Source organism: Mesoplodon densirostris, chromosome 1 (genome assembly GCF_025265405.1).
Source record: "Mesoplodon densirostris isolate mMesDen1 chromosome 1, mMesDen1 primary haplotype, whole genome shotgun sequence".
NCBI lineage: Eukaryota > Metazoa > Chordata > Mammalia > Artiodactyla > Ziphiidae > Mesoplodon > Mesoplodon densirostris.
This window is the reverse complement of record NC_082661.1, coordinates 114383491-114398100: the sequence shown is the minus strand read 5'-3', so window position 1 is coordinate 114398100 and position 14610 is coordinate 114383491. Positions and strand designations below refer to the sequence as shown.

The 14610-nt window shown below is 54.0% G+C and overlaps 1 protein-coding gene across 3 annotated transcripts in view; it reads right to left on the bottom strand.

Moving 5' to 3' along the window:
- GPR137B (G protein-coupled receptor 137B) overlaps positions 1 to 13690 on the bottom strand; it is a 55962-nt gene extending 42272 nt beyond the window's left edge. For 2 of the 3 annotated variants that reach the window (XR_009533353.1, XM_060108169.1), the window contains exon 1: positions 13100 to 13564. Coding sequence is in view for 2 of the 3 variants with exons in the window: in XM_060108169.1 (XP_059964152.1) it covers positions 13100 to 13468 (369 nt within the window). In the remaining variant the exon portion in view is untranslated. Of the gene's footprint in view, positions 1 to 13099 lie in introns of all 3 variants that reach the window. The other variant, XM_060108179.1, reaches the window with a different exon arrangement.
- Positions 13691 to 14610: the final 920 nt, after the last annotated feature.

Below are 14610 nucleotides of genomic sequence, written 5' to 3'. Positions count from 1 at the left end.
CCCGGGGGTGCCAGTGGCACGTAGGCAGGCAAAGGGGGAGAGAGAGGCCTGGGTGAGGGACCATCAGGGTGCCAGATGCTGCTCAGAAGTAGGACAGGATAACCGTGGGGAGCTGGGCAGATGGGGAGGGGCCTGGAGGGGAAGTGGGGGGAGGCAGGAGGAAGTGGGAGCAGGGAGTCTATGCTAGAGCATCAGCTACTCTTTAAAAATGTGTTTGTGAAATGAGAGAGAGATTATTCAAGGGCACTAGGACCTGGTTTAAGATCAGGAGCCTGGGCCCCGGGGACCCACCGGGATGGCAGAGCAGAGGGAGAGAGAGGCAGGAGGCAGGGGTGCGGCTAAGAGAGAGGGGCAGAGCAGCAGTTTCCATGGAAACTCCCATCCTGTTGTGGGACTAAAGCATCTTCCCCGCACCCATTCCTGTCGGTCTCAGCATCATTTCCACAGCCTTGCGGAGTCCTACCTAGAACTGACGCCCAGGACAGGAAAGCCAGGTGACTTGCTGAAGGTTTAATTCCGGTTTAGGGAAGCGGGAGGACGTCCCCACCCCCAAGCTGGCCCCGGGGAGGGAGGCTGGGGTGGGGAGAGCCCGCCTCTGTTCCCAGCCCCCCTCCCGCCCACCCGTGGGGCTCTGTGCCCTCTGGGCAACCCCAGGCCCTTCCCGCCACCTCCCAGATGACGCAGGAGGGCCCAGAGAGCCGCCTATGACGTACACGCATGACAGAAGTACAAAGGTTCTAGAAGCAGCTGCTGCCCTCGGCCTCCCTCCCCTCATAAATTACAGCCCCTGAACGGCTCACCCCTTCTGTTCCCACCCTTTGAAGTCCTGCTTGCCTGTTTTTTCCTCCTACCAACCCCAGTTGGCCTTTGCTGCTCTACAATCATTTTTCCTAATGAAGCATGCTGGCTGCTTCTGGTAGAAACGTCCCAGGCTCTTCCTTGTGGGGATGACAGTGACCCTTGTGCATTCAGCGAAACTAAACAAAAGTAACCTCTTCTGTCCCCAGAGGCAGCGTCCGTGACAGCTCAATGAAGCGCTATGCCTCCAGACCTGCACTTTATTCACAATTTCTCTATGTGGCCATTTTGCTTTATAAATTCCACACCCACCCCCCTAGAGCATGACCCGTGTCGCCGAGTCTCCGTTTCGGTGCCACCTCTTCCTGAAGCGCTGCCCCTTTAAAAGCGAACAGGCAGGTAGACACTTCACAACCCTCCCATCCTGAACAGGCTCCAGACCCCAGGCCCAGGCTGCACACCTGCTCCTGTGTCTGTGGTCCCACCAGGGGGCTGAGGCCCCTGGAGACCCTCACAGTAACCAAGAGGGTCTGTAACTCTGTGTGTACCAAGCATAGACCCATGTCTAAACCAATCTCTGCCTCCTCCCCCTCTCTCTCTCACATACTATTTTTAAATGTATGTATGCAAATTCGTTTGAAAATGTTACACATTTATAGTAGGTTTAAACTTTACTGTAAACTATGTCACGTATACACAAAGAAATAAGGTAACCAAAATTCACTACCCACCATGCAGTTCAGTCACCTTTGACACTGCCTTGTTTGCTCCAGTTCATTTTATTTCTAATAAATAAAAAGACATCATTGAAGCCCCCAGCGTCTCTCTCCTTGGTTCTGATCCCTCCCTCCTCTGCAGAGGGAATGGCCACCTGACTTTGGTGTTCTGATAGCCAGCAGGCTTCTACTTTTACGAGGATAAACAAAATATAGTCCCATCTTGCATGGTTTCTCACTTTGTTCGAATCAATGCCTTCCATACCCTTCTGCAACTTGTCTGTTCACCTGTCACAAGGTATTTGCAATGTATAGATGCTGAGACACTTGGCTCTCATTCACGCGTTCTCACTAAGGCTGGGTATTCCACCGTCTGCAGGTCACAGCTGTGTGTCCATCTCCAGCAGAGAGACGCCTAAAGATGGTTAAGAATGTGGACTCTGGGGAATTCCCTGGCGGTCCAGTGGTTAGGACTCAGCTCACTGCCATGGCCCTGGTTTGATCCCTGGTCGGGAAACTAAGATCCTGCAACCCATGCTGGGCGGGTTATAAATAAATAAACGTATGTACGTATGTATGTATGTATGCATGTATGTATATGTATATATTATAAAAACTTGGGGAAAAAAAAAAAAGAGTGTGGACTCCGGAGCTGGCTCCCCTGGGCTTGAATCTTGGCTCCACCAATAATCAGCTGTGTGACTTTAGAAAAGTTACCTAACCTCTCTGTGCTTCAAGTACATCATCTGTAAAATGAGACTAATAATAGTGCCCATCTCATAGGTTTTTGTGAAGATTAGGTGAATTACCAAAGATAGAGCACTCAGCCAAATGCCTGCCACCTACCAGACACTATCTCAGCGTTTATGTGTTTGCTGCCCCCGCTGCTGCTGTATTATTACTACCAGTCCCTGCAAATGCTCTCAAACCACGATTCTAAATGCACAGCTACTAAACGGTGATCATAAATACTGTCTTGACCATAAAAGGAACTTTCGTATTCAAGAAGGTTAGGAACCACTGACACATTCACGATTTGCGCTTGTGATCCCTCTGTGTTGGCCACTTCCTGATATATTGGGGAAATTATGCAAACCCTGAGGCCCTGGTCTCCCTGGGTGACAGTCATTAGTCTGTGTTTCCACACGCTAAGCATCCTCATTCACCAGAGCAGGGTGACTCAACCTGCAGTTTTTACATTTTTGGAGCCCGCTGAATTCACATGCAGGACGTCTCCCTTTGCATAGCAATCCCTGAAGAAGAGCAAGGTCAACTCTCTAAGACAGCAAGGGCGAGGCGATGTCTCTATGTCTGCAGACACTGGCCCTGTTTTTAAAGCCACAGAATACATAAAATAGATAACCAACATGGACCTACGGTACAGCTGAGGGAATTCTACTCCCTATAAGGGAAAGGAAGTTGAAAAAGAATAGATTTATGTATATGTATAGCTGAATCACTTGGCTGGACACCTGAAACAAACACAACACCGTGAATCAACTATGCTTCAATGAAAAATAAAATTTCCTCAAAAAAAGCCATGGAACCCCATGAAAGAAAAAGGAGTATGCTGTCCATGCCAAGTCATTCTGGGTGCAGCAGCCTGGAGCCAAGGCACGTTCTGTGTCCCCACCTGGGCAGGTGTGACAGGCCCCCAGGGAGGTGACTGGCTCCCAAGGTCAGGTCTTCACCCTGTCATCTCCTGTCTTTGAACTTGGCAAGTGCGTGGTTCAAGGAGTGAGTCCTAGTCACTGCCTGGCCTCGCGCTGACCGTCGGGACAGAGGACCCCCAGCACTTAGGCAAAAGCTGCCTTCATATGTGATCTCAGGACCAACAATGATGCCGCCTCTCCTCTGAACTTCTGTAAAGCCCAGAACTCCCTGGAAGCATCCTCAGCCTTCTCCCGCTCTCCTGAGAGCTCTGTTGCCCTGTCCTGTCCTGTCCAGCTGAGCCAGCACTGGAGAGCCCTCCTCAGGCTCGTGTGTGTGTGTGTGTGTGTGTGTGTGTGTGTGTGTGGTGTGTGTGTGGTGTGTGTGGTGTGTGTGTCTCCCCTATCCCCACAGTCAACCGGAGAGCCCTCCTCAGGCGCACGTGCGTGCGTGCGTGCGTGCGTGTGTGTGTGTGTGTGTGTGTGTGTGTGTGTGTCCCCTATCCCCACAGTCAACCTGGGAGCCCCACGAAGGCAGGAGCTCAGCCTCACACTTCTCTGCCCTGTAGTCTCAGGACCCCTTTGCAAATGATGAAGGGATGAGGTCTCATGGGATACAGGCGTCTCCACCTGCCCCCTCCCTTCCTGAAGGCTCCTCTCCGGCTCCAGTTCCCAGGGGTCCAGCCAAGCTCCTCTCTCCTCCACCCACCCCAGCGGCTCACCAAAGCCTCCCTGTCCCTATCAACTGAACTGCACCTCCATCCAACATCACCAACACCCGCCAGGCCATCCCGCAGGCTCTGCACTCCACACTGGTCAAGTCAGGCCCACAGGTACCACCCACGACGGGCAGCAGCACCCTGGTGGGCGTGCCTGTCCAAAGGCCCTCAAGGTCACCTGATGACACACTGAACGCTGGCCTTCAGGCGCCCTGATTTTTCCTGTATCATCTCTTGCTACCCAAGTGTCTGGGTTCAGGGGCGCGCAGCTGGCCAGACTGCCATGAACCTGCCTTTTTTTTTTTTTTGGCCGCGCTCGGCTGGTGGGATCTTAGTTCCCGGACCAGGGATTGAATCCAGGCCCACGGCAGTGAAAGCGCCGAGCCCTAACCACTGGACCACCAGGGAATTCCCTGAACCTGCTTTTTTGCTCACCCCTGATAAACTCTCCTTACGCTCCTGGGCCTCAGTGTCCCCTGTAAGATAAGAGGGTCAGTACAAATGTTCATCACGGTGACTTCTGCTTTCAAAACTATGACACGAAGTTCCCAGAGGGATCCCAGCCCCACAGGGATCGCTGCAGCCTTGCTTCTAAGTGGGGGTGGCCCTGACTTGTAGGGGAGGAGGGGAGGGACGTGGGCCCAGCCGCCGCAGGGCAGCCCGGGTCACCTCACTGGTGCAGGTGGAGGTGAACAACGCCCATCAGCCTCCCTGGCAGGCGTCTCCCTCTGCGGGCGGGAGGGCTGTAGCCACACAAGGTACCATGATCGGTAGGATGTTTCTGAACTGCTCCTGCCACGACGGCAGTTCACAGCTTACCTGCCAGGGCCCTGCCCATAACTGTTCTAAACGCTTAACTAAGGTAAAGGCTTAAATAAGGCAGCACACCATAGCACGGAAGATACATTTCTCCACCTAGGAAGCTTAGCTGGCTTACCAGCCAGCTGGGCCCCAAGGCTTCAGGCTTTCGTGTGGCTGCAGCAGCATTGGGCCATGGCTCGCCACTGGACCCCAATCATCTCGGCAAATGATGTACAAACTACAGAATAGGTAATGAAGATGCCTCAGGCGTTTTTTTTCCTCCAGAAAATAACTTTCTGCCTTGGAAGGAAGGACAATTCTGAGGTTTCCTGGAACTCTTGCCCTTGCTGGGAGCAATGTGGTATTTTTTATGAACTACATGTTTGTGTCCGCCCCAAATTCACATGTTGAAATCCTAACCCCCACTGTGATGGTATTAGGAGGTGAGGCCTCTAAGCACTTAGGTCAAGAGGGTGGAGTCCTCGTGGGTGGGATTGGTGCTCTTATCAAAGGGACCCCAAGGAGCCTCCCTCTGTTCCCTACCACGTGAGGACCCCACGGGAAGCCGGCTTGTCTGCAAGCAGGAAGAGGCCCTTGCCAGAGCCCGACCCTATTGACACCCTGCCCTCAGGCGACCAGTCTCCTGAGAGAGCGAAGTGTCTAGCATTAGTCAGAACAGCCATCATCAAAAAGTCTACAAACAATAAATGCTGGAGAGGGTGTGGAGAAAAGGGAACCCTCCTACACTGTTGGTGGGAATGTAAACTGCTACAGCCACTATGGAGAACAGTATGGAGGTTCCTTAAAAAACTAAAAATAGAGCTACCACCCAAACCAGCAATCCCACTCCTGGGCATATATCCAGAGAAAACTATAATTCGAAAAGGTACACGCACCCCAATGTTCATAGCAGCACTATTTACAATAGCCAAGACATAGAAGCAACCTAAATGTCCATCAACAGATGAATGGATAAAGAAGATGTAGTACATATATAGAGTGGAATAGTACTCAGCCATAAAAAAGAATGAAATAATGCCATTTGTAGCAACATGGATGGACCTAGAGATGATCATACTACAGAAAGTAAGTCAGACAGAGAAAGAGAAATATGATATCACTCATATGTGAAATCTAAAAAAAAATGATACAGAAGAACTTATTTACAAAACAGAAACAGACTCACAGGCATGGAAAACAAACTTATGGTTACCAAAGGGGAGAGGTGGAGGGGGGGGATAAATTAGGAGTTTGGGACTGACAAATACACACCACTATAGATAAAAAAGATAACCAACAAGGACCTACTGTATAGCACAGGGGACTCAATGTCTTGTTAATAATCTTAAATGTGAAAAGAATTTGAAAAAGAACAGATATATGTATAACTGAATCACTTTGCTGCACATCTGAAACTAACAACACTGTAAATCAATTATACTCCAATATAAAATAAAAACTTTTTAAAGAAAGAAAATAAAGCAATGGATTGTTAAAAAAAAAAAAAGAAGAAGAAGAAAAGAAAAGGAAAAAGAAATTCCTGGTGTTGAAGCTGCCCAGTCTGTCATGTTTCATTGTAGCAGCCAAACAGACTCAGACAAGGTCAGAGGATGCTCCCGTATCCTGCCCAAGAGGACTGCTGGTGGTACCTCCTCCAGGGGAAGGAACGTGGTGACAGAAACTGCTTTCGGAGAGCGAGACGCAGGTCTTCTGCTGCACTGCCCCCAACTCACTGAAGGACACTGGATGGAGACACCTGGGATAATGACCAGGACAGGGAGGGACAAACCCACATCCCATCAGAAGCAATGAAGGGAACTGAGAATGTCCCACCCCGAGCAGGGAGGACCCAAGAGGAAGCAACATATGCCGCCAAGTCTGTCATGGGAGGGGTGACACCGCTCCACATGGCCCCAAGGGTTGGGGCCAGCCCTCCCCCAGCTTCACTTTTCCATCCTGGTGGTGGCCTGGACCCCAAGAGGCTGCCGTGAACAAAGCAGGGCGAAAGGATTTGACTTACACTTAAATAGTAGCAAAGCCATTGGTTCTGTTTAAAGCGTGTGTCCTAGAGGGAGAATTACAGAGATGACGGAGTGAATTAAGCCCCCAGTCTTCTACCAGAAACATCTTGCACCTGGTGTCACCACTGTAGGGACTGTCGCTAAGTCACATGGGCCACTGGCACCATGGAGACGGAATTTACATGGTCTCTTCTTCTCCCCGTTCAACGCCAAGTTCCCTGAAAGCAGGAACTACATGTGACCTTCACCCAATCTGCGCAGCCTCCAGGGAATAACAGGCAGTCAGAAGCACGTGCTGAAGCAACCTTAGTGTCCCTCTGCAGATGAGTGGGTAAGCGACCTGTGGAACACACTTGTGAAACATCAGCCAGCCTTAAAAAGGAATGAACTAGTGACATACCCTACGACACGGATGAACCTCGAGAACATCAGGCTAAGTGAAAGAAGCCAGACACGAAAGGCCACTTAATGTATGATTCTTTTGACGTGAAGTATCCAGAACAGGCCAATCCACAGAAAGCAGATCGGTGTTCGCCAGGGACTGGGGTGAGGGGGGGAAAGGGAGGGACTGCTTAATGGGCGTGGAGGGTCTTTTTGGAGTGATGAAAATGCTCTGCAACTGAACAGAGGTGATCGTTGCATAATAATGTGAATGTACTAAATGCCATATTAAAATGGTTAATGTTACGGGACGTGAATTTCACCCCAATTTTAAGAACATACTTGTCGAGTGAGTGAAATGCGTCTCCAAGTTCATGTCAGTAGACTGTGCGACTGAAAGCTGGGAGGACCAGGACCTCTGTGTGGACAGTGATGCCGTCTCGTCAGGACAGGGCTGTGGTCCTGCCGGGGCTGGGCCCACAGGAGCCAGCTGGGCTCACATTCGGCCCACATCCCTCCCTGTCTGCCCCAGGTCAACACACAACCAACAGACCCTCACATGGCCTGATGGGCAACGTGACTTCTGACGGCTCTTAGGTCTGGGGAGCGAGGAGAGCAGCGTGTGCAGACGTTTACCCTGTGCTTTACAAACTATGTAGCCTGACCGGTGTGTCTGTCATTAAAGGTGACATCACAAGATGTCCAGCCCAAGGCCCCTCGTCTGTGTCTCCCCAGCTCCCCCGCGCCCCACAGGCTGGGACAGGTCCCCCCTCCCCCGGGTGCTGTGGGTGGCATGTGGCTCCTGGCACTGCCGCCTCCATTTGTCTGTCTTTCCCTATAGTCTGCGGCCCCTCAGGGCACAAATTCCAGCTTACTGTCTCTGAGCCCAGACACCTGTGTGCAGGTGATTGATGAGATCTGTTCGCTGAGTGAACGACACTCTTTAACCACAAGCTGAGAAGCCACGGCCTGTTCCCAATGTGCCCGAAGGACCTGTCACAGTAAAAATAACAGCAAGGTGGGATGGGAGCTTGGTGACACACGCCGGCTTTGTCCTAACCTTGCGCCGAGGACCAAGTTCAGCCTGCAGCCTGTTACCGCATGGCCTTGAGCTAAGAATCGTTTTTATCTTTTTAAAGAGATGTTTAAGAAAGAAAAAACAACATGCAACAGAGACCATATGTGACACACAAGGCTTAAAATACTGACTCGGGCACCCTCTGGACTTCCTTTCCTGCGTCCTCCACGCCCAAGTTTGAGGAAATAACCCACTCAGAGGAAAACCACTCGGACCTCCTCTGTCCTCAGAGGTTAACAGGCTCTAAACTTTAGCCACAGGATGAATCAAAAGTAAAATATTTACAAGCCTCCACAGACCTCTGGGGGTGCCTATGTGCCAGGTATGGTCACCTGTGTGCTGAGGCCATTTCCGTCCTGAGATAACAGACGTGCCAGACCTATAACAGGGAAGAGGCTTCTCTCCTCTCCCTGGAACTGCAAGGCGATCAGGAATCAGTGGATGAAAACAGATCCTGGGATCACACACTATGATGTTTCCAAAAACCTGACACTCTTAGGAATGTCATTCGGAGGAGTGGCATCAACTTCATCGATGCTCTTCTCCAATCAGCCCAGCCCTCACTGCTCCACCTGGCACCTCCGAGCTGACGTCTCTGGGGGCTGGAAGATGGGGGCACATCACAGCCCTCTGGCGGGAAGGGCACTGCCGCACATGACCCACCTGAGCAATGAAAAGGGCCTTAGGATGATGCTCTCTTTCTGCCTCCCTGCTAGTCCCTGCTCATCTGACCCAGGGAAAGGCAGGGGAGCAAAAGGATGCAGCAAAAACCTAAAGGCGTGAGGGTGTGTGGGATCAGACCCAGGCTCCAATGGGAATGGGAGCCACAGGTCTGGGCTCACAGCACAGGGACAACACAGGGACAACGCTGACCGTTCTCAGCTCAGCCTCTGCTGTTGAGAATTTGCGGCTTCCTGGTCAATGGGCCGGAGCTCAGATACGCTGAGAAGAGGCTAACTGTTCCCACGAGTGCGGAGGCCGTGAAGGAAATTTGGTTCCCCTGACGTTGGCAGGCGAGCCCTTCGGCATTGAAGCCACAAGAGTGGGGAACAGAGAGAACAAAGAGCTAGTGCTTGGAGGACAGATCTTGGGAAATCGGGCTGTAAAATTGGAAAGCTTCTTCTTGGGGGGCAGGTTTTAGAAGTAAAATTAGGAAGTGACTTCCTGGGGAGTGCTGGTGGTAGATGGTAGACTGAACGCTAATAAAGAAACTTCTCCTGGTCCTGCGTGTGTGTGTGTGTGTACACACACACACACACACACACACACACAGAGCCCTGGCAGCTGTGAGTCCACTGAGTGACCACGAGGAGCCGCTGCCAGGGGCCGGGCAGCCACGGTTGGTGCAGAGGTGAGGATTCCCGGCCCCTGTGCAACTGTGTGCTCCTAGCTTTGAAATAAGGTACTTGGGGACCAGCAAAGGCTTCCTAAGTATGTGTTCCTAAGCTTCTTAGTTCTTCATAATCATCAAGAGGCCTAGAAGCTTCCCTCTTCACAACTCCTAGATTAGGGCCTGGCACACAACAGATTCGGTAAACATTTCTTGATTAAATTGACTGCCAAGAGCCACAGCGAGATCCACTTATGCCTGAGGTCACCACCTCCCTTTTCCTGGTGGGGTGGAGACAGGGTCCCTGGATTAGCCTTTCAGCTGCCTCCTCGTTCCCGGTCAGAGAGATGAGGACCAGGATGCGTTTTGAGCTGCGGGGTGTTGCGTGCAGCAAGCACTCTTCCTGGCTCTGCGTGCCTGGCTGGCGGACCCAGCACAAGTCACCAGAATCCCCGAGGCCTCGGCTGCCTCATCTGCAGAATGAAGGGCTGGACCCCGCAGTCCCTTCAACTCTCAGCGTTGCGAGCTACAGCTGTGAGGAACTGGTGACTTCCATCCTCCCCGCGATGGGAGGCCCAGGGCCACTGCCATTTGACAAACATAAAAGTTGCATGTTGGTGGGAAAAATTACTTCAATGACACAGTGGGCTGATAAAGGGCCGAGCCAGTGCTGGGGCCTGACATTCAGGACTGTGGTTTGGCCAGGGCCTGGGCTCCGGCTGTTAGGAGATACAGAAAGAGCACCTTAACTGAGGGAGAGGAGGGGCCGAAGGACACAGCACAGACGGCACCTGCTTTAACCCGCTCCAACCCTGGGGAGAGCACTAGGGCTGCCCTTGTCCTGCAGCAGGTCGGTAACTGGCCCTGGGAGACACGCCAGGGGCCGAGCCAGCTCTGCCCACAGGGTCCCTGCTCCTTCCACTCCAGGTGCTGCCCGGATTCACAGGCCTTTGCTGGCCCACCATGAGCCCCAGGCGCCCACAGTAACCCCCCTGCAGCTGCCCTGCCGCACTCTAAGGCGCAGTAGGTGCTGGCTCCCGCCTCAGTGTCCAGTAATCACACCACCTCTTCCCCACCGAGAGGCCTCACTTTTCCTTTTCCTTCCTCAAACCAGCCTGTAACGGCAGGAATCTGCCCCAGGGCTCAAGACAAGGCTGAAACAGGGGGCAGCTGAGCCCGCCGCATTCAGTCACACCCAGGAACCCCAGGAGTCTGAGGGCCAGACCCCAAATTAGGAGAGAGAACAGCTGGGGGAGATGGCTGCCCAGGCGCCGCTGAACTCACCCCCACCATGGCCCTTCCCCCCACCCCCCCGCCCCAGACCCTCCACCCCAGCTCTGCAGACAGACCTGCCTCGTGCAGGGCTGCCCTGGCCCAGAAGCTGGCAGCCTTGGCCTCAGAGCCTCTGCTGTACAGCCTGGTCTGGAGGCAGGGGGACTCCTGGCTCCAGGGCTCACTGGTCATGTGACCTTGAGTGAGTCATACAACCTCCCTGACCCGCCTCCGAAAAATGGGGACACCATCCGTACTTCATGCAGAGGGTTGTTGGGAAGAATAAATTAGACAAACCGCTTAGAACCGTGCCTAGCACACAGCACATGCTTCTTCATTGTTAGCCGCTAGCCGCCACCCTCCGAAATCGGATTTATGTGCTCTAAGAGGGGGCCCAGGCCGCAGTAATCCTTAAAGGTCCCCCAGCCATTCCAGTGGTTGAGAACCCTGCCTAAGAGAAGGCATGTGGTGGGGGGGGAGAGGGGCATCTGAGAAGGGAGTCAAAGGGCGACCCCTTTATAACACCCCAGAAGTATCAGATTATTTGCCAGGAAGCCAGAGAATGGCTTCTCTGCCAGGGTCTGAGATGCCACCAGTTAGTACCACTTTCCCCTGCCAGCCACCCTGGAGATATAAAGAAAACAAGTCCTGACAGTTACAAAGAAGCTAGAGTGGTGGCTTGCAGCCTCTTGGCTTGCAAGGCTGTCGGCCTGGTCACTCTTTCCCTCGCTCAGCATTTACTCACCAGCCAGCAGATGGTGCAGAAAATGTGAAGCCCTGCCCCTAATCCAGCTCTGAGTGCAGAATTTGCATGTGAGTGCCAGAGAGCCATGGCAGTGCTCTACGCTGTCCTTTTTTTCCTCAGAAAGGGAACAGAATAAAGATCTCAATATGCAATCAGATCATCGTCACAGTTCTTGAAGGAACATCAACCTACCTGACTTATGTTATCTTGCTGAAATCAGCCCTTTCCATCCAATGAACAAGCCAGAGTGTCTGCAACGTAGCTGACTGCCTGAACTGGTTTTCAGGTTTAAAAGTTGTATTTGGACAGATGATACACATTACTTGTGGACTGGAAAATATGCTGATACACTAGACCGAGGAGAAGGCTTTGAGTATAGATCCCTTTTGATAAGATTATAATAGCTACTAAAGAGTACATATGTTAGTTTTTAGCCAAAAGTATTTCCTCCAAATTTTCAGTCAGGGGCTCCCAGTACACCAGGGCAATCCGTTTTCTAACTTTTCTTTTTTTCTTTTAAATCAACAGCATTTTCTTTTAATAAATAAGGACACTATTAAAAGGAATGGAATGCTTGCTGGCACAAAGCCTCTACCTAAGCGACAGCTCTTAAATTCCCCTTACCAGGTGACGTGGTTGGTGCCTTCCCCGAGCAGGGTCCTAGTGAAAATGGACATTTTAGTGCTTGGAAAGCTAATGAGAAGCAGAGATGACGATGATGATGACGACGGTATTGTGCTATTACACCTTTATGCAATGCTTTACACAGTATTTGCAAAGTACTTTCCAATTACTGTACTTCATTAAGTCAACCGTCACAGCAGCCAAGTCAATTCGCACGTTCTCCCACTAGCTTATTAACAATCTGCCTCCTAAAACGACTCCCGTGTGCCTGTAAAAGGGCCCCAGCAAACTTTTACGGCTTTTTCTCGGGGCCTCTCAGATGAGCTCAGAGGGCAACCCTGACCTCCCGCCGCATCAGCTCAGGAGCTGGGTGTTGCCCCGACTGCTGTTTAGCAATCCTGTGGAATGAGTTAGCAAGCTGCACTTCAGCAGGGCTCCCACTCTGGAGGCTCAGAACATCCCATCCAAACCAGGGCAGTCCCACCCTGCCTCACAAAGCCAGTGTCTAGCCCCAACCTGGAGGCCAACGTGCAGGTGATCTTTCCGGGCTGGGGGTTAGAGCCTTTGGGATGAGGGTATAGAGGGAAAACTCTAGGGTTCGAGTGTCCCTGGGGGGCACACCTCCCATCAATACCGATTCTCCTGTGAGCACGGAGATGCCGCTCCCCGCGCACGGAGGACCATACCCACTGGGTGATGCTGAGCTGAGGGCAGAGGCTGCGGGTGGCCTCCAGCTCTCACTTTCCTGTCCCTTCTCCTTCGCCTCCCTTGGGAATGGGAGGGCGTTACCTGGGACAAAGGCCTGCAGGTAGGACAGGGCTCGGACCACCCCAGAACCAATGATTCTTCCCCGGACCCCCTCAGGCCGGTGGCTCTGTGAGCCGCCCCGGCGGCTGCCATCGCCCCCTCCAGGTGAGCGCCCTCCAGGTGCCTCCCGCCCGCGGGGGCGGCCTCCCGCGACTCACCTGCGTGAAATACAAGTTCATCAGCGTGAGGGTGAAGAACTGGAGGCACACGGGGAAGCAGTAGAGCAGCCAGAAGACGAAGGGGCTGAGCGCATTGGCCGCCACGAAGTCTTTGAAGTAGAAGGAGAAGAGAACCGTCCGCAGGGAGGCCCAGAAGAGGCAGAGGAAGAGGAAGACGCTCTGGTAGCTGAGCCGCTTGTGGCGATAGCGCAGCACCAGCCAGAGCTGCACGTAGATGAACAAGAAGAGCAGCGAATAGAACACGGTGTAGACGATAGTGAGGCCGAGCTTCACGTAGGGGGGTACGGCCGGGGTCAGCGTAGGCGGCAGCGAGTCGTTGCGTAGGGGGTCCCACGGTGGGGCCTCCATCGGGCCGGGGGCGCTACGGCGCGGCCGGGGCGCTCGGGCTTCATCGGGGCTCGCGGCCGCCGCCGCCCCCACGGGGGTCTCCGAGCATCGCGCTCCACCCAGAGCCCAGCGACTGGAGGAAAGAAAATAAGCCGCACTTCCTCCCCCGGCACCACATGATTCACTGGGGCGGCCTTTGTCTGCGATTGGCAGCGCCGCGCCCGCCGCCCCCGCGCGCCCGCCAGCCCCGCGCGCCCGGGCTGTGCACCGCGCGCCCCTAGGAGTCCCGCCCCGCGCGCCGCGCGCCCCCACGTCGCCCCCTGCCCCGCGCTGCGCGCCCCCCGGAGCCCCGCCCCCTGTCGCGCGCCGCCACCCGCCCCGCCCCGCCCCGCCCCGCCCCCTGCACTGCGCGGCCTCCGCGCCGCAAGCCCCCACCCCGCCCCCTGCCCCGCGCCGCAAGCCCCCCGGAGCCCCGCCCCGTGCCGCGCGCCTCCGCCCCGCCCCCTGCACTGCGCGGCCCCCACGCCGGGCGCCCCCACCCCGCCCCCTGCCCCGCGCCGCAAGCCCCCCGGAGCCCCGCCCCCTGCCCCGCGCCGCAAGCCCCCCGGAGCCCCGCCCCCTGCCGCGCGCCCCCGCGCCGCTCGGCCTCCCGACGCCCCCCGAACCGCCCGACGGGTGCCGAGTCGCCCCCTTCTCCTGGGACGGAGCCCCACGCCTCGTGCTCTCTGCTGATGATTACTTGTTGTTTTGCAGAAGTTATTTTATTTCAACAGCGACAAACGTTGCAATCTTTTTAAACATTAAAAATAAACTTTACGACTCTGGGGCTATGAACTAATTGGCGTTTTTCCTTGAAAATGTCATGCTGGGGTGATGTTTATTTCTAAATCCAGAAATGCCAAAGACAGGGTTTGTGTTTTTGAGGTTAAGTTTGCGTACGCAGAGTGAGGAAAAGAATGGTCCCTATGGCTGCCGCCTGGTCTCGGTGGTAAGCGGGGCTTTTTTCTCCCGGAAATCCTCATAGTGCGCCCCACACGGTGCTTCCTCGGTGGGCTGGGGGATGCTTGCCCCTCACCTCCTAGGAAAGCAGCTGGTGCGGCGGGCAGCGCGGGGGCGGGGCAGCGGAGGGAGCCCGCGGGACCTTAGAGAGCTGGTGGCCGCTC